This window comes from Bombina bombina, chromosome 7 (assembly GCF_027579735.1).
Source record: "Bombina bombina isolate aBomBom1 chromosome 7, aBomBom1.pri, whole genome shotgun sequence".
Classification (NCBI taxonomy): Eukaryota; Metazoa; Chordata; class Amphibia; order Anura; family Bombinatoridae; genus Bombina; species Bombina bombina.
In genome coordinates, this window is record NC_069505.1 from 265,355,021 (window position 1) to 265,376,019 (window position 20,999).

Consider the following 20,999-nt stretch of genomic DNA (forward strand, 5'->3'; position numbering starts at 1 on the left):
AGGGTTGTATTTAGGACATTTTGTTGACAAAGCTGAGTAACTAAATATACCACTAGGACTCCCAGTCAGAAACGATCACTGACCTCAAATGTGGTCATTGTAATGTAATAACTATAAATCGGAATAGTAATTTTTTATCTCCTGACCAACACTGACCAATAAATCTAAAACATACTGCAAAAGTATCAGTTACAATTAACAGAATACACGTTACAGTCACTGTACTTGTGAGAAATCAAAATACTGTACATTTATTGTAACGTTTCGGGGTCTCAGTGCTTTCCTCGGAAAAAAAAGTAAATACAATGATCATCATTATTTGTTTTAATTATCATTAATAAGGCTAAACAAAGGATTAACATGTACCACCCCCTAAATGTATTTGTCTACAACTTTCTTCTTAAAAGATATTTGGAATCAAATAAACATCACTTTTACCAGAAATAAAGTTGTAATTACAAAGAAAAGACAAAATACACTAATTAACCCATTGATTCACATCGAGGATCCTAATGCAACTTTAAACAGTAGCTTTTGGATAAATAACTTAAATAATATTTGTATTATATTTCTCACTATTGTATAGTACAATGAGATTGCTGGTGTTAAGTACATACTAGACTGTGCCAGAGACAAATATTATTTCCAAAGCACATTATCAGCATGCTGTGCTATTTCTTGCTTTAGATATAATAATGGGGCATAGCATACTTTTATGTTGCATTGTGGAAGTCGTTTTGTTTACCCTGGGTTGAATGTGAAAAGGTAATCGCCACTGGCTGATAGATAGGGGCATGTTTCCTCTGTAAGTGTTTGAGTTTCTCACTGCTACTTTGATAATACTGTTTTCAAATATATAAATGCAGAGTGGGGCCAAGTTATTGGGTGATATGGAATCCAATCACTCCCATAAAGTACACCTCTGATGTACTTCAAAGTTATAAAAAAAAAAAGTTCCTTAAATAGTTGGGCAAACAGACTTTTGATTGGTGGGCAAAGTAAACCTGGTTTAATCCTCCACAATAACACATGGAACTGAACCCTTAGGAACATGAATTAGACATTGCAGCTGTATGGGTGGTGTTTTTGTATATATATAAAAAAGTCCAAGGGTTACTGTTAAAATCTGGCAAATTCTTTAAGGTATTAAAATACTTTTATTAATATTTTATTGATATTCCACTGGCAGACATAACATAAAAATCTATTGCATTTTTAACCCCTTAACTGCTAAAATGGGTTCAAAATTAAATTTTTGCCTCCTGTTTTTAGAAACGTTCCAGCTCTTAAAATATTAATGACTATTAGCAGAAATACCATGAATTTCTAATAATCCTAATAATAATCCAGGAAATAGTTTTCTGAAATTATAAAAAAAAAATATGATCCTAAAATATTTTTGTTCAGAAAAGTTATTAATATGAAATATTATAAAATAGATTATTTTTATACCAAAATTTGCAATACTAGAATATGATGTAATGAGTTTTCATGAGTTGCTATCGTTTAACAGAAATAAATACATAACTAAATAAAAAAGTAAAAAATGACTTTATTATTTAATAGATTTACCAGTGCTATTACAGTATGCTATCCATTGCAGTAATTTCACAGAACATATTATATATTATTTTGAACAGTCTATGATAACATTACCATTAATATAGCAATATAAAATATTATCAGTTCCCCTAGACTGCAGATAATTACAATGTATAGAGTTGGGTAATACTGCTTTAAACCCTAGCCTGCCTTGCAATAGGCCAGTGTACTGCGCATGCGCTGCCTTGAAGTTTCCACCAGCCCCTGTGTCTAACTTCATAGACAGAGATCAGTACGAGACAGGGGAGGGAGATAGACGCAGCAGGCAGCTCTGGGCACATAGAAACGCTGCAAACCCCCTGACTGTGATGCCCAAGTCCCTCTGCATTACGCACAACCTGATTTAACTTCTCTGATCAGCACAAGGATTTTTTTTTGCTGGACTGGATGTAAATTTCTATGTATTTTTTTTTTGCACATGGATTGTATGAGCTCACCCAGAGGACTTTAATTCGGGTGGGAAATCTATTTCAATCAAGAGGCAATTTGCTACACAAACACAGGCAGTTCTGGGATTGAGGAATAACTATTTTGGTTCCTTGCACATCATTTTCTGGAGACCTTGTGCAGTACAGCTAGACCCATACAAACTTCCAAAGCAGATCAGAAGTTGAACAGTCATCTAAGGATATTTTGTTTTTAAAAAAATAAAAAAAACTGATTAATCAAGGCTGATTTTCAATTCCAAGGTCTAAGGACACTCAGATGGACTGTGTAAAGCAAACTGTGTGCAGCCTCTGCCTTTGCTGCTATGGGCAGGTTGTGAGCAGTGTAAGTAGCCAAACCCTGGGGTGCACTGAGTAGAAGTAACCGTGTGAGGTTCTGCTACAATACAGGGGGCTTCTTGGCATGATCTTGGGTGACACAGATCTCTGGTCCTACAAGCTGAAGTTATATCCATTTATAAAGCACAGAACTTGCATTTGAAGGGAAATATAGAACCCCCCCTTACCTTGCAACCTTCATAAAGAAGCCCAAGGTAAGGATTACTTAAAAAGGGAAGGAGATTTATAAACCAGCGAGTTGTTGGCTAAGCACAAAGGGGAACCGCTAGCTGTGGGGGTTTAAGTCTCAATTTAGTGGGAACAACCCCCCCCAAAAAAAAAAAAAAGTTGCATTTATCTAAACTCAGGATATCCAATCCTCAAGCTCTTGTTTTGATTCATTCATTGGAAATTAGGATTTACATTTCTCATTCTCTAAAATAAATTTGGATTATTTATCAGATCTTCATAAGTAAGCCATGATTAAGGTAAGTGCTTATACTGAATAAAGAAGAACACATGCAATCTGTCATTTCTTATGTGTGTATGGAACATTAAACAGACCATAATGTGTGTTTATATTAATACTCCCTTCTTGATCAGTATCCTCACTGTGGGGAATGAGGTACTTCCAGACTTGACATTCCTTTAGCTAGATTCAAATCTCCTCTATAAACTACAGATCAAACTGTGCCCCTTCCAATCTAAGTACCTGTAAGAAACACACTTTAAAAAAAATAGTTTGCCAAGTAGATGGTTTTTAGGATTTTTTTTTTTTTTAAATTGGATTTGAAAACTTTAATGGAGTGACTTCCAAACTTGCCAACTTTTTTTATTCAGCAACTTGGACTATATTTCACTATGCACTTTAACGTCACTTTTGGCAAATTGGGTATACTTTTGTGACTTTAAAAGTTTTAGTCAACTAGTATACGATTTTATGTGAAAATATAGACTGATAGTTCAACAGTGGTTTTTTTTTTTTTTTTTTTTTTTTTAATTGATACATAAAATAAACGTTCAGACTTACTGATACATAAAATAAACTTTGTATCTTTAGGGCATGTATGATTTGATATACGATTTATTTTTATTATCATTATCCCATAATAAATGTAGACTGCTTTTGACACATGTTAGGAATTCTCTGCAAATACAACCATATCATTTAGTATATAGAAAAATGTAAAATAAACTATTAATCCAGTTTGTTCCATTTCAGTTGCATTTGCCCCACACACTTCAAGAAAAAAAAAAAAAAGTGTTTCTCTCAACAGTTCACAGGGCTTCTCAGGTGGTTAAAGAATGCACTTGGATAGTGTTAAAGCAATATATGGGAAAAGCTGGTGTCAGATACCACTTTACACCTACTCTCTAAGGCAAGGTTCTCCTCCCTCACAGCCTGTATAGTCTGGAAGACGGAATCTTTTGAATGTCTCTTAATTGTCTGGCAAATTTAGGGCCCTTTTTACCATTCTGTGAATTGAATTGCCATTGTAAACTTGCTTTATGGCTGCTTCTTTAAATTTGAAAACACCGGTATTCACATTTATTGGAGGGGGGGGGGTTTAACCCATAATTTGCCTGATAGAGTAGGAACATCTTCCCAGGCGAATAAGTAGGTCATCAAGGTTAAAATAAAATTCACAATATTTTAAAGAGTTTATGGAAACTGAGCTAAAATCATCCAATCAGTTAGAATGTGTCACAGGCTCATGCTGGATAAGAGTGCAAGGCCATAGGATATCAGGAAACAATTTGTAAGGATCAGAAATCTCTTCAATGGGTGAATTGAGTATCTCTTACTCTACTCAGTCATTTTTGTAAAACTGAAACATTCTAGCAATAGGAAAGCTGGAATTCTGGTGAGATCATAACAATTTATCTCACTCTGCCCCCTCTTGGAAGAAAAATGTAACTTGCTTAACAAATGTAACTTGCTTCACATTCATCTATGTGGGTCTGGTAAAAATGCTTCATGTATTATTTTATATTAGACTATGAACATCTGTCCTAGCGTCAATAATTTAATTGATATTTTGGGGGTATCCTGCTTAACAGGGAAGACATTAATTAGTCTCAACTAAATAATATATTTAAGTAAATATTGCCTGAATAAACTCTAATTTTATACCAATATTCCATTCTTAAGCGTGCGTGCGTGTGTGTGTATATGTGTATATATATATATATATATATATATATATATTGCAGAATAAGTAAAAAAAAAATCTGCCACTATATAAAATATTGTTGTACACGTGCAGTGATTCATATGCAGAATCCCTAAAAGCTAGAGAGAAACTTATTATTCCAAAACTGTAAGCATGGATTTTTTGGTAACACTAAAGTTCTTTTTCCTCTTTGGAGCCTCAGAGGTTTTCAAATGAAAACCCAGGCCTTGAGTCCCAGTCTGAATGGTGAGTGTTGCATTATATGTCCTACACACCATTTGGAGCTTGTTAACTCGTTAATGATTTTCAGTTCTGATAGCTAATCTTCATTTTGTATTAACACTCCCAAGGGCGTTGCTGGTAATGTTATTAACTCAAATCACCTACTTCATACATCATTATAAGCATCTAACACAACTTTTAAAACCAATAGGGCACTGCAAGTGGTTACACATAAATTTAACAGTAGATTGAAATGTAGCTTTTAAGAACTGCCTTATAACTTCCCAACAATATTTAATACAAAAAAAATAAAAAAAAATAAAGTAATTTGGACCTTATGACCTACTTAGAACACTGAGGAAACAGCTGATTATATATAAACAAGTAGGTAAAGATCTAAATCTTGAACTAGACATTTAGGAGCCTTAGATCCTGTAATGTGTAAGGCTCTAAAATAAAAGGTATTTCAATGAGAAAAAAAAAAAAAAAAGTATGAACATGTGTTCTTCTATGTCTTAATTAGGACATTTACTTATTGGGGTCACCACCATTTAGCAGGCAATGCGTTTAATTTGTCCAATTCTCTGTAGATCAGTCTTTTAATCCCAATTTGCTTAGTCACCTGAAACCTGTGTATTTACAGACAGCTTTCATGTAATCATACTTTTTCTGTATATTTCTTTGACAAGTATAAATTCCCCACCCTCCCCCCAACAAGCACCTATATCCTTGTGTGTTTCCTTTTAATACAGAAGTAAGAGAGAGCCCCCGTGTGTCCAATTTACTAATATTTTTTTTTCTTTTGTTCAAATTTAGTTTAGTTATTTGTCTTTTTCTATTTTTTTTAAATTTATAATACAACGTTTAACTTGAATTATTAATATTGAACAAGTTTTTATCTTCACAGTCTAAAGTTTGCAAATTAATTAGAATTAATCCATGTCTTTATTAGTAAATGATGCATTTGTAACCTCCCAAACAGTTTATAAATATATTTCACCACCAAGAATGATATATTTTTTTTTTTTACATTTTGGTTTTATAACTCAATTCATTTTTTGGGAAAAAAATAACAACATTCCAATCTGTTTTGTTGCATCTATTTATATGGCTGAGCTCTGAAATAAACCAGGTTATATTTATCCCTATGTCCGGAAGGAAAATGAATGCAGCATTCACCTTGGATAACCCAATCATGCCAATTTGAACAGTATGGGATAGTAAGGGTTAATCAAAGTTTTAAAACTATTTTTGTAGATATATTTAGTTAGATTCACATATTTTGTTTGAGGCTTAACCTTAACTCTTTAAGACAAAACGTTTTTACAATTATAAAAAACATTTCGTTGACAGGCGAGACTTTAATATATGGACACATTTTGCAGTGGTTGTAAATCAATAATAATAAAAAAAATATTCTAGAAATGTGAAACTCTTAGGATCGAAAAAGTGGAGGGGAATCCACTTTAATTTCAAAGTATTGAAATGAAATTCTTCTGGAAAGGTTTATCTGAAATAGTTAAAATAATAAAAAAAAAAGTACAAATATGGTTTCCAAACTAGTCTGTTTAATGTGGTAAGAGTTTTGATTTATTGACTATGAGGCTCAGTAGCACAACACCTAATGTATCAACTAGAAATTGGGTCTATAATCCAGAGGTTTTGCTCTTTGCTGCGGAAAACAGTAGAGCAAACATTGAAAAAGGAGAATAATTCATATTTTGTTCTCAATAAACCATTACTAGATTTAAATTCCAACATATATACTGGCCTCTTTATTTGCAGCTTTAAAAATAGAGAAAAATAAACTACAGCAGTTGATTTCTTTTGACAGGAATATATAGACGTATTTAAAATCCCAGTTTGATTCTGAGTACACATTTTTAATACAATGTGCATTTTTATACACCATACAAAATTTAAATTTGAGAAAATGCATCATTATCGTTAATCTGTATAGATAATGAAATATTTAGCCTTTGTATTATTTTTAATGTTACCAAAAACTGAAAAAATGTGTGTGGGAGTTTGTAATCTACTGAAAAAAGTGGTATATAAATTGAATAACGTTTTAGATAATCGGTTATCTATGTAAACTCCTAGTGGCCTAATTTAAACTTCTCTTAAAAGAAAAAATATTTTAAATTCAATTTTAGTTTGAACATTACTTTCTATATACATCTTCTGTCTGAATATTAAACTTATATATTATTGATGTAGTCTTAGTCTACAGTTATTTTAAAAATAGCTGTGTGAGATCTTGTTTTGATAAAGATCTGCTATGAAGGCAGGCGTTAACCTGTTGAAGAAGAGCTTACAATCTATGTGTTTTCATTCTTTACATTAGTGAATCACACAAGAGTATGCAAGGAGGAAATACACTTTCAGTATACCAGGATAAGTAGCAGCAGGTACTAAAATGGTTTCAGGGATTTAATGGTAAAGGGCTATCTGCTTTGATCTCATGAAGGACCTTCCACTAGAACAAAAACAAAAAACAGATGATGTGGGACAGAAAAATGATCTGGGCTTTTGCTGCTGGTCAGATAAGCATGCAATGAGAACACTTTGAAATCTGCTTTGGGTTATCCCAAATAGATCTAAGAGTGGTAGTCAAAAAACGTGTTTTGTTGGGAAGGAGAATCAACCAAGAAAATAAGTAACATTTTTTTAGACTTATCAATTTCAGAGAGCTATGTCTAACATAATTTTTAGGGACATAAATTTGTATTGAAAAATTTTGAATTTCTAAATAAATTACATACAATAATATCAAACACTGGTAGTCAAAACATTGGACTGATAGCCATATAAAGTATTTGTATACGATGTTATCATTTTGAAAAAAATATTATTTTATTTAATATATGTATTTCCTTATGGATTATCTATTTGCTGTATATCAACTAAAATGCATTTACCAGAGCATAGGGTTTAAAATCGATTGCCAGATGTTCAACTTGATTTTGGCAGCTACGATGATTGCTCAATATGAATGTTATTCGTTAGAGTATTTCTTTTTAAGGGTCTGGACATACTTTGAAAATCTATTAGCACACAGAAATTATATGAAGAGCAAGGGACTATAAACTGGGAGATTAGACTGAGAGATCTTCATTTAGACAAAAGGCATTAAACATCGAAACGAGAAGGGTAAATAATATTCCTATAGCATCACAATTGCTATTAAAGTTCTCTTTTTCCAGGACATCTGATTTTATATGCTGGATACAACTATAGCTGTATATAGCTGATGTTGAATAAAATATATTTTGACAATTATTTATGTAATAATAAACAATATTACCCTTTTCCTAACTTTTTTTATTTTTGTAATATTTAAAAAAAGCAATTACCAGAATTAGAGGAAATACTTATTGTAATTTATTTTCCTAAATATTTTTTAGTGTACAATTTTGACAAATTTAGCTTTATTTAAATGCTTATGTTTAATATGTTTACTGTAAAACACATTCCAAATTACATTCTGCTTTTTTTAAGATATTACCAAAATATTGTTGTTAAATGGCCGATTTATTTTGTTTTAAAGTAAAAATATATAACTAAAATGTATTTATCCTTTACTGTAATATTCTTTATACACATTATTCCTTTATTTATTATATCTTTTTCAGAACCCGTTGGGATTACTAACTGAAGGAAAAGTTTTTAGAATTTTTGGAAGTACAATGATTTCCAAGTACCTTTTAGTGTTTATTGCACTGCTCTCCTGTCTCACCCAGGGTGTCATAGAAGCTAGCTCTTGGTGGTAAGCACATATTTTATATATCTAAATTATTTGAGAATAAAATACATATCAAGAATGCCTGGTTTTAACACAACTACCTTAGTTATTTTATTTATATTTCTTTGCAAAATGTAATTTGTATGTATGTATATATATATATATATATATATATATATATATATATATATATATATATATATATATATAAAATTGTGTGTATATAAACTAAAGGGCTGTTTCACACTGCAAACATTTTAAACATTGATCCTACTTGGGTTTTTTGACTGCAAGATCATAATTCTTTATAACTATATGCTATGAATTAGTTTGTGGCTATATGTGTGATAGAGGACTCTAACAACCTTACTGCTATTTTGCATCTCTATAGGTCTTTAGCTATGAATCCAGTTCAGATCCCAGAAGTATACATTATAGGAGCACAGCCACTATGCAGCCAATTGTCAGGGCTTTCTCAAGGACAGAAGAAACTCTGCCAGTTGTACCAAGACCATATGCAATATATTGGAGAAGGAGCAAAGACAGGAATTAAAGAGTGTCAGCATCAGTTCAGACACAGAAGGTGGAACTGCAGCACGGTGGATAATACATCCGTATTTGGCAGAGTTATGCAGATAGGTAAGAGATTCCTACAAATTCTCTAAAACTAATAAACCTCTATCAGTCTCATATTTATTTCTGGTACTCCCCGAGCTTTATTATAAGGTGTCAGATCAGTGATTTTTTTTTTATAATATATAAAAATGAATTTTATAGAATTGGTTATTATTTTGATGTTCAACCTCTTTTTCAAAAATGAGTCCTCTAAAAGTCATTGCTGTAAATATATTTTTTAAATTGTACAAATCCGGTTCATTTTTCTTTTGGATATTTACAAAAAAATACATTGAAACAAACAAAAAAAAAAGTCATATCAATTACTCTATCAATTGTAAAGGATACCAGAAAATTATCTATACTTTTCAGAAAGATGGATTTAAAATAAATTAAAATTATAACTACTTTTCTTTGGTTATAGACATTTTAAGGGTTTGGATTTTATATCACATAATAAATATAAACATTTTGGGTTTGAATAAAGAAAATGTTTTCCATTTTTAAATATTAGAGACTAAATTTAAAGAGGAATCGTATGTTCAGGTTTTTTTTTTAACCAATAAGCAACTAGATTTGAATGACTGGTTTCCTACACTGTCTTCATTTCTTATTTGTAGCTGTGTTAAATGTTATTTAATTTGACAACTGCTAACCATCCGCTATGGTTTAATATAATTTGGTGTCTCCTATGAGTTGTGACAGACTAAATCCCCTGAGACTATTCTAGGACTGAATACTTTAGACATTCAGCTATATAAAAATATTAATAATATGCTTAAGAAAAAAAAACTTAAATAAGAAGCAATGTAAAGGGGCAATTAGCCACTTAAACTAACTGCAGGTAATATTAAGCTTAATAGGTTATATTCAGCTTGTGTGCCCTAAAAGTGCATTCATTCATCCATTCATTGGAAATCCACTAGTAGTTTAAGAACTTCTTAACTTGTCAAGATTGGGGAACATAAATACAGTTCAGTTAATCATTAATTAAGTTCGTTGTTTAGGCCATGTGTCTGCCTCCCAAATATTTATGCTATAATTTTTCTTAAAAATATAAAACTAATTATTTTACAGTTTTTATTTGTATTAACCTTATTGTTCTTATACAAACAAAGGATAGCTAAACTTATCTGTATAATACGATTAAAATAAAGATTTTAAGTTTGCCTGTAAATTCATTGTCTGAGATCAAACTTTAAACTACTAATATTGTTTTTTTTCTGTAGGACATCAAATTGCATTTCAGTTTAATCGATATTAAATGGGGCATTATATATATATATATATATATATATATATATATATATATATATATATATATATATATATATATATATATGTATATATGTGTGTTTATATATTTGTATGAAAGAATTTAATATGCAAATATGGTTATTTCCAATTATACAGTTTCTAATAAGGAAAAAAAGATGCTGATCTGTAATATTATTTTTAAAATATATTTTTCCTATTTTCTTTATTACACACCTCAAAAATTGAGAGGCTGCATTTATAAGCTTGATTGCTATGAAGAATAAAGTGAGAGGAGACTTCTTGCTTGAGATTATTTTATTTTGCCAACTGAACATATAATTTAGGGTCATACTTTATAAAGGTCATACTCTTACAAGGAATATTTACTCTTGCACGATACATTCCATCTAATACAATTACAAGTGTGCTAAAAATCATATTCCCTGCATTAAAGCTCCCTCTTTATGATAAAAGATGTCTAAAATTGTATACTGTGGTACTCATGTTGTGTCCATCAGACGAACAAAGTTTACATTCAATGTCATTTTGTGTTTTTCATATAAGAATTCAGCTCTTCAATTCCCATTAATTTTGAGCTGTGGTTCATTCGGACATAGGACTCGGATTTCAGAAATAGTGAATAGAATATGTTTCTCATAATTTAATATAAACCTCATGCAGGAGTTCTGTTCCCTGTTTAAATTATGTGCTTCAATTCTCTTTTAAGGTATTTCTGAGATGTATACAAAAATCAGTTCATTTTAAGAGAGACAAAAATACAAAAACATTAAACTAGATAACAAATCTAAATATAAGAATCTCAAACATCTTATTAAAAAAAAAAAAAAAAAATCATTTATTTTGGAAAATCCTTTAAGTGCAGTTATTCTAACCCACTACATGAAGCTTCTTCAAGAAGATCATATTGTTTTCATTTAATGTGTAGTAATGTGGGAAGAAAACCTTTTCCAGAAATTGCTCCAGGGTTCATCTCTTGGTAAAACAAAATCGGTTACACCCATGGCTTTTAGCTATTACTGATTTACAGATATAACCTTGATTTTTAAACTAAAATACACTTAAAACATCATCCTGCATATTTCACATTAATTCAGAGACTATATTCAACATAATCTAAAACAACTAATATCAAATGTGCTACAGATTTGTGCTTATAGCATATAGAGTGTGTGTGTGTGTATGTGTGTGTGTATTTTTTATATATATATATATATATATATATATATATATATATATATATATATATATATATATATATATAGATATAGATATATATATATGTGTGTGTATTTTATATATATATATATATATATATATATATATATATATATACATACACATACATACACATATATGTGTGTGTGTGTATATATATATATATATATATATATATATATATATATATATATATATATATATATATATATATATATATGTGTGTGTTCGATAGTATAAATAAAATGTGCTTTTTTATATAGATAATGTAATCCCTATTCTGGAAATTATAGTTATATTTATTTTACATTTGTATGTGAGGTCCAAAAAAATAATTTAGGTATCTTGATATCTTTATATACTTATTTGTCCTAAACTGATATAGTGATTGTTCTCTTTCTTTTATAGGCAGCAGAGAAACTGCATTTACCTATTCCATTAGTGCAGCCGGAGTGGTGAACGCAGTAAGCCGGGCTTGCCGAGAGGGGGAGCTCTCCACTTGTGGCTGTAGTAGGGCTGTGAGACCTAAGGATTTGCCCAGGGACTGGCTATGGGGCGGTTGTGGGGACAATTTAGATTATGGTTTAAGGTTTGCTAAGGAATTTGTGGATGCTCGGGAAAGAGAGAAAATATATCAGAAAGGATCATATGAGAGTGCAAGGACTTTAATGAATCTTCACAACAATGACGCTGGAAGAAAAGTGAGTAATTTTTATACATTTTGTCTATAATATATATGAGGTTATTAAGGTTTAATTTCTCTAGAACATCCAATCCACAAAAAGTTTGATTTTCCTCAAGTTTAATAGGTGTTATTTTTTTGGTTAGCAAATTATATAATAATTACAGTTTCTGCACTATAGATAATTTGTTTGACTTAATAAGAGACTTGTCAGCTTAAAGGGACAGTTTACCCACAAACTTTCTTTCATTAGTTTGTTCCCAATGATCCATTGTACCCATTTAGAAATAGCTACTTAGCCTTTATATTGGCATTTTGAATAGTTGATTTAGCCTGTAGTATCCTCACCTATACTAAAAGTTTCTATACCTCGGTATAGGCTATTGAGAAACAATGGTAACCAAACAGCAGAATAAATTATACTCACAGTGGGAGGTGGAAGAGAAGAAGCACTACAATTCATATTCAGACAGAACAATTTCTCATACACTTTATACACTGCAGCTGGTATAACAAGTCCTGGGGAACACATTCAGGGAAAAACTATTTTACAGTGAACTGTCCCTTTAATTTTAATATTTGAACAGGACATGAATATTTTTTTGGAAAATCCAGTTAAAAAAAGAGTTGTGGTTGATTTGTTTTCTAATGATTGATAAGCTGCATCTGTTCCTTTATAAGGGTGATCAGTAAACACTTCTTAAGCAACTCAAGAAGTAGCTAGACATGTGTTGTATTAAATATCAGCTACTAAACTGCAAAATGTGCAAAACAGCATCATGTGTATCCAAGCAACATGAGCATAACGCTTTAATTATAGTCAGCTGTTTTATTTTCTTATGTAATGAGACACTAAATACCCCCAAAATGAAAATGACTAATAAACCACAAAGGGAGTATTGTCCCTGCAAAATATAGTATGCAAGATAGCCATTAAGTTGTTATTACAAATGTCAGGACCTAATTAACAAATTCTATAAGCTTTGTGCACATATAGGGTATGAAATGGACATTGTAGTTGTAAAATCCCCCTTTAAAATATATTCCCATTGATCTATTTTATCTCCTTTTAATGCATTAAATTGTTTAGAGACCCCTCCTTTATCTTTATTTTGCCATGTGAAATAGATACGTTTGCCAACCAAAACTGGCATGGAAAAACTGTAGTTTTGGCTATAGCAAAGCTATGTAATCAAGAAGCAGCAGTATAAATCAACATCCTAGCAGGGGGTAGGGGTAGGGTTGGGGAAGGATGTTCAGCCTTGTTAAAAAGTTATTCCTGCAGAACTCCTTGGTTTTCCTGATATTCATGTAATTTACATCTGCAAACTGAACTTTTTCTCCTGTTCCCAGAGGGACTGAAGATCTGGAGTACATACTGTAGTTATCCTGCACAGGACAATGTTATAATGAGTCTTAAATTTCATTTTTAGAGCAGGTTCTAATTGACCACAGCAAGAGAGACTGGAACACATATTTCCTCAGACTTTTTAAGTGGTCTGTCTCTAGACTGCTTTGCAAAATCTAGCCCTAAAACAACTTTCAAATATTATATTTATTTATATATTTTTTGCAATGCAGTGTTTATCTTTGTGTATATATACAGGTAGGTTCAAATCTCCAAATCTAAAATGATTAAAAAATACAAACTTTTATTCATTAATAAATTTTTAAAAATAAAATAATAAATAATAAAACATCGCCCCAATCAGTAAGTTATAATCTTCCTTGCCTGTGTCTTTGATTTGTTTTTTTATATTCTAAAATGGAAAAACTAGTCTATATTTATTTAAAACAACTATTACCTTTCTGGTTACAATACTGTTCCTCCTTAATGAGGGTACAAAAAAAAAAAAGACATAAAACTACCTTTAGGTTGCATTTACATGATGTATTATGACTTATAAAAATGCCTAAATTACATACAATATTGTTGTTTACACTTGGGGGGCCGATTTATGTAGCTACGAATGTAGCTTTTTCCGCACGAGCCTTGAGGCTCACCGGAAACATGTTAAGAAGCAGGGGTCTTAAAACCTCTGCTCCTTAACTCATCCGCTACCTCTGGGGCGGCGGATAGCAATTATCCTGATACGATACGGTTGGGATGATTGACATCCCATGCTAGTGGCCAATTGGCCGCGAATCTGCAGGGGGAGGCATTGCACAAGCTTTTCACTAGAAGTGCTTGTGCAATGATAAATGGCGACAGCGTATGCTGTCAGCATTTATCAATGTGGGGCGGACATGATCCGCTATAGTATATCGACCTCTTGGTCCTATTTTATAGATGCAAATATTCTTTAAATACAAACTATTCTGAAATCCAAACATTTTCCATTGCCAAGCAGTTTGGATTAAAGGGACATTATACACTATTTTTTTCTTTGCATAAATGTTTTGTAGATGATCTATTAATATAGCCTAAAAAGTTTTTTGTTTTTTTTTAAATGGATAGTTTTGCTTATTTTTAAATAACATTGATCTTATTTTAAGGCTCCTAACCAAGCCCCAAAGTTTTAGGAGAATACCGACGTATACCTACTCCAGCTTGCTTCTGTTTGTGTAAAGGGTCTTTTCATATGCAAAAGAAGGGGGAGGGGGGAGTGTCTTATTTCCCACTTGCAGTGGGTGTTCCAGTAACCCTTTAAACAGAGCTAAACTGAGAGCTTCTAAGTAAGTTTTTAAACAGTTTTATACTGGATTTTTATATCAGTATCTGTGCATCTTAATCTTTATAGTAGTGGCTATTACATGCAGTTATATGAAAATGAGTGTATACTGTCCCTTTTAAGGGATAATTACCTGTACTTATCATACATAAACACTTATTCAGCACATCCATAGCTATTTTCAAATATCAGCATTTAGGTATGTTAAACTTAAAGGGACATGAAACCCATATTTAATTTTTCATGTAGAAAGAGCATGCAATTTTAAATAACTTTCTAATTTACTTCATTCTCTTTGATATTCTTTGCTGAAAAGCATCTAACGATAGGCTCAGTAGCTGCTGATTGGTGGCTGCACATAGATGCTTTGTGTGATTGGCTCACCAATGTACATTGATATTTCTTCAACAAAGGATATATAAAGAATGAAGCAAATTAGATAATATAAGTACATTGGAATTTTGTTTAAAATTGTATCCTCTCTCTCAATCTGAATCATGAGAAAATTTGTTGGGGTTTAATGTCCCTTTAAATTAAACTTTTTCATAAAATATTTAGTTCTACATAGTGACAAATTTAAAAATACTCTCATTATTTATGTATTTAGCCCACTGATCCTGTGACATAAAATCTTGTATTCTGCAGCATGCTGACTCGTGACCTCTAACATTCTACTCAAGAAAAACTTGATCAGTGCAGGAGCTCATTTAAATGTATCTTTACTTGGCTAGAAAAAAGGAGATGATTCAGATAGAGCACACAATTTAAACAACGTTCCAATTTACTTTTACCATCACATTTGCTTTGTTCTCTCGGTATTCTTTGTTGAAAGCTAAACCTAGTTAGGTTCAAATGCTAATTTCTTAGACCTTAAAGGCCGCCCCTTATTTTTGAACATTTTGACAGTTTTTACAGCTAGATAACGCTAGTTCATGTGTGCAGTATATACATTATTGTGTTCATTCCTGTGGAGTTACCTAGGAGTCAGAACTGATTGTCTAAAATGCAATTCTGTCAAAAGAACTGAGATAAGGAAGCAATCTCCATAGGCTTAGATACAAGGTAATCACAGAGGTAAAAAGTGTATTAATATAACTGTGTTGGTTATGCAAATTTGAGGAATGGGTAAAAAAAGATTATAAAAATTCTGGGTTAGACTGTCCTTTTTAAAGCATTTTTTGCTGCACATGTTAAAAGGGTATTTTTTTTTTTATGCTTATATGGTGTTTCCAGGCAGCAATATAGTTTTGGGAGTTGTCCTTATTTATTAGTGAGCCACCTGTTCCAAGGAATGGGTTGTATATAAACCTATACTTCCTGATTAAGTTCTATTATTATTATTAATATTATTGATATGGTTATCTTTATTTGTTCTTTATCTTTTTTTGTATTGTGCCAAGAGATTTCACAGACCGATACAGGGAGTACAATAAATAAAAGCCCAATAGGAAGGCAGACTGGGATACAAAGATTAAAAGTCCCTGGTCACTTGAGAGCTTACAATCTAATGGACAATGTTAGTTTAAAGTCTTCACATACACACACACACACACACACATATATATATATATATATATATATATATATATATATATATATATATATATATATATATATATATATATATATATATATATATATATATGTGTGTGTGTGTGTATGTTATGTGCGTGTATAAAGTTTTTATCGCTTGAAAGACATATTGCATCTATTTTCTTTTCAATGGACAAAAGTGCTGGGTACACTGCATCTCTCATCAAAGCTCTTCTCTTATTTTAACCACTTAATGACCAGCTACATACCCTGTACATCTCTGGTCTTTGAATGTGGATTTCTATTTTGATAGTGCGGTCTCAGGATGATTGCCGCCAGAAGGGAGGTCATAATAGCTTGTGGAGCGATCCGCACTACTATGACCTGTAAAACCCTTAAAGAACCAGCAACATACAGGGTATGTCACGGTCGTTAAAGGGACAGTCTAGTCCAAAATAAACTTTCATGATTCAGATAGGGCATGTCATTTTAAACAATTTTCCAATTTACTTTATCACCAATTTTGCTTTGTTTTCTTGGTATTCTTAGTTGAAAGCTAAACCTAGTAGTTTCATATGCTTATTTCTAAGCCCTTGAAGGCTACCTCTTCTCTCAGGGCATTTTGACAGTTTTTCACCACAAGGGTGTTATCTATATGACACACATGAACTAACACTGTGCTCATGCACGTGACGTTCCAGGGAGCCAGCACTGATTGGCTAAAATGCATGTCTGTCAAAAGAACTGAAATAAGGGGGCAGTTTGCAGAGGCTTAGATACAGGATAATCACAAAGGTAAAAAGTGTATTTATAATGATATAACTGTGTTGGTTATGCAAAACTGGGGAATGGGTAATAAGGGGATTATCTATCTTTTAAAACAATAACAATTCTGGTGTAGACTGTCCCTTTAAGGAGTTAACTCTTCAGAAGTGCCAGTTAGTGACGTTCTGCATCTTCATACTGTGCACCGCCATCTTGAAAATTTAAAGGGACATGAAAATCAAAATTTATCTTTTTTTGATTCAGCTAAAGCATAGAGTTTAAAACAACTCCAAATTACTTCTATTATCAATTTTGCATCATTTTCTTGGTATACTTTTATTAAAGAAACAGCAATGCAATACTGAGAGTTTAACATATCGATAAGCCAGTGATGAAGTATATTTGTGTAGCAACCAATCAACAGATAGCTCCCAGCTCCGGAGCCTAAAGAATTGTTCTTTTTTTCAACAAAGGATACAAAGAGAACAAATTAGATAATAGAAATAAACTGGAAAGTTGTTTATAGCTCTAGGCTCTATCTGAATGGGGAAAAAAAATTGGTTTCATGTCCCTTTAAGTATTTTTGTACCCTGTGACAGAAGCTGTGCACATTCGCAGAACCTTGACCATGTTGTTTTCTTGACGTCATGCACTTCAATTTAGCGTGCACAATATAGAGCAGAAGCTATACATTTTTGTATTTCTGCATTACGCTATATTATTTCTGAGGGTTTTTTTATGTTATGTAACTTTTAAACTGTAAAAGTTCTGCAAACATTTAAATGGTCAATATACCTCCAAAAAATGTTTATAAAGATAGATAATCCCTTATTACCATTCACCAGTTTTGCATAACCATCACAGTTATAGAAATATACTTTTTACCTCTGTGATTACCTTGTATTTACGCTTCTTCAGACTGTCCCCTTATTTCAGTTCTTTTGACAGATTTGCATTTTAGCCAATCAGTGCTGACTCCTAGGTAACTCCACAGGAATGAACACAATGTTAGCTATATGGCACAAATGAACTAGTGCTGTCTTGCTGTGAGAAGCTAATAAAATGGTCTGAGATAAGAGGCGGCCTTCAGAGGCTTAGAAACATTCAGAAATTTAGAGGTTTAAAGGTTATAAAGTAAATATAACAATGTTGGTTGTACGAAGCTGGGGAATGTGTAGTAAAGGCATCAAGTAGACTATCCCTTTAACTAGGGTTGCCACCTCAGCCATGTTTTCCTGGACAGCTATGAGTTATACATACTGCAGGGTGTGCAGGGAAGAACATGCATTGTGTCGCTGAACAGACCATAGTGCTGCTGCACCACACTATTCGTGTTCTTCCCTGCGCAGTCTGCACCATATGCAACTCCTAATTATCCAGGAAAACATGGCCGAGATTGCAACCCTGCCTTTAACTCGTCTGCTTTCTATTGTGCAAGCTAATCCAAAGCGCAAGGTACAGCTTTTTAACCCCTTAATGACCACAGCACTTTTCCATTTTCTGTCCGTTTGGGACCAAGGCTATTTTTACATTTTTGCGGTGTTTGTGTTTAGCTGTAATTTTCTTCTTACTCATTTACTGTACCCACACATATTATATACCGTTTTTCTCGCCACTAAATGGACTTTCTAAAGATACCATTATTTTCATCATATCTTATAATTTACTATAAAAAAAAATATAAAATATGAGGAAAAATTGAAAAAAACACACTTTTTCTAACTTTGACCCCCAAAATCTGTTACATATCTACAACCACCAAAAAACACCCATGCTAAATAGTTTCAAAATTTTGTCCTGAGTTTAGAAATACCCAATGTTTACATGTTCTTTGCTTTTTGTGCAAGTTATAGGGCCATAAATACAAGTAGCACTTTGCTATTTCCAAACCACTTTTTTTCCAAAATTAGTGCTAGTTACATTAGAACACTAATATCTTTCAGGAATCCCTGAATATCCCTTGACATGTATATATTTTTTATAGTAGACATCCCAAAGTATTGATCTAGGACAATTTTGGTATATTTCATACCACCATTTCACCGCCAAATGCGATCAAATACAAAAAATCGTTCACTTTTTCACAAATTTTTTCACAAACTTTTGGTTTCTCACTGAAATTATTTACAAACAACTTGTGCAATTATGGCATACATGGTTGTAAATTCTTCTCTGGGATCCCCTTTGTTCAGAAATAGCAGACATATATGGCTTTGGCGTTGCTTTTTGGTAATTAGAAGGCCGCTAAATGCCACTGCGCACCACAAGTGTATTATGCCCAGCAGTTAAGGGGTTAATTAGGGAGCTTTTAGGGAGCTTGTAGGGTTAATTTTAGCTTTAGTGTAGTATAGTAGACAACCCCAAGTATTGATCTAGGCACATTTTGGTATATTTCATGCCACCATTTCACCGCCAAATGCGATCAAATTGAAAAAAAAGTTAAATTTTTCACAATTTTAGGTTTCTCACTGAAATAATTTACAAACAGCTTGTGCAATTATGGCACAAATGGTTGTAAATACTTGTCTGGGATCCCCTTTGTTCAGAAATAGCAGACATATATGACTTTGGCGTTGCTTTCTGGTAATTAGAAGGCCGCTAAATCCTGCTGCGCCTCACACGTGTATTATGGCTAGCAGTGAAGGGGTTAATTAGGGAGTTTGTAGGGAGCTTGCAGGGTTAATTTTAGCTTTAGTGTAGAGATCAGCCTCCCACCTGACACATCCCACCCCCTGATCCCTCCCAAACAGCTCCCTTCCCTCCCCCACCCCACAATTGTCCCCGCCATCTTAAGTACTGGCAGAAAGTCTGCCAGTACTAAAATAAAAGGGTTTTTTAAAAAAAATAAAAATTTTTTTTAGCATATTTACATATGCTAGGGTGTAGGATCCCCCCCTTAGCCCCCAACCTCCCTGATCCCCCCCAAAACCGCTCTCTAACCCTCCCCTCTGCCTCATTGGGGGCCATCTTGGGTACTGGCAGCTGTCTGCCAGTACCCAGTTTGCAAAAAAAAGTGCTTTTTTTATTTTTTTGGGGCTTTTTTCTGTAGTGTAGCTTCCCCCCCCACACAGACAATCCCCCACCACCATGCTGATCTTTTTTTTTTTTTAAGATTTTCGATATTTATACATTTTTTATTAAATCATTTTCTGTAGTGTAGCGGTTCCCACCCGCTCCCTCCCCGTGCACGCGCCCGCCCCTGCTCGTCCCCGCCCACGATCCCGCCCCCCCTGCACATAACCAGGGCCATCGATGGCCGCCACCCGCCTCCCGGTCCGGCTCCCACCCACCAACGCAGGTAGCCACCGATCTCCGGTGCAGAGAGGGCCACAGAGTGGCTCTCTCTGCACCGGATGGCTACCAAAGGTTATTGCAGGATGCCTCCATATTGAGGCATCACTGCAATAACCGGAAAGCAGCTGGAAGCGAGCAGGATCGCTTCCAGCTGCTTTCCAAACCGAGGACGTGCAGGGTACGTTCTCAGGCATTAACTGCCTTTTTTTTGAGGACGTACCCTGCACGTCCTCGGTCGTTAAGGGGTTAAAAAAATGGTAACGTCACTGATCTGTGAAAGTGCACTAATTCTGTCACATGACGCATCAATACATGTGTAACAAGATGGCCGTGCCCAGTATAAACATGCAGAACTTTACCAACTGAATTCTGTAATGGGTTAAAAAAAGAGAACAGCTTTTAATAAGAGCTGCAGGTGAATGAGGAAAACCCAGTAGC

General features: G+C 33.1%; 1 protein-coding gene across 3 annotated transcripts in view; it reads left to right on the forward strand.

Moving 5' to 3' along the window:
* Positions 1–1,851: 1,851 nt before the first annotated feature.
* The window catches only part of WNT5A (Wnt family member 5A), a 42,569-nt gene continuing 23,421 nt past the window's right edge, over positions 1,852–20,999 (forward strand). Inside the window, exons 1-4 of one of the 3 annotated variants that reach the window (XM_053720737.1) lie at positions 1,852–2,854; positions 8,398–8,531; positions 8,899–9,146; positions 12,024–12,316. In XM_053720737.1, coding sequence (XP_053576712.1) covers positions 2,846–2,854; positions 8,398–8,531; positions 8,899–9,146; positions 12,024–12,316 — 684 coding nt within the window. In that variant the 5' untranslated portion in view covers positions 1,852–2,845. Of the gene's footprint in view, positions 2,855–7,831; positions 7,916–8,397; positions 8,532–8,898; positions 9,147–12,023; positions 12,317–20,999 lie in introns of those variants that run through there. The other 2 variants (XM_053720738.1, XM_053720739.1) reach the window with 2 other exon arrangements.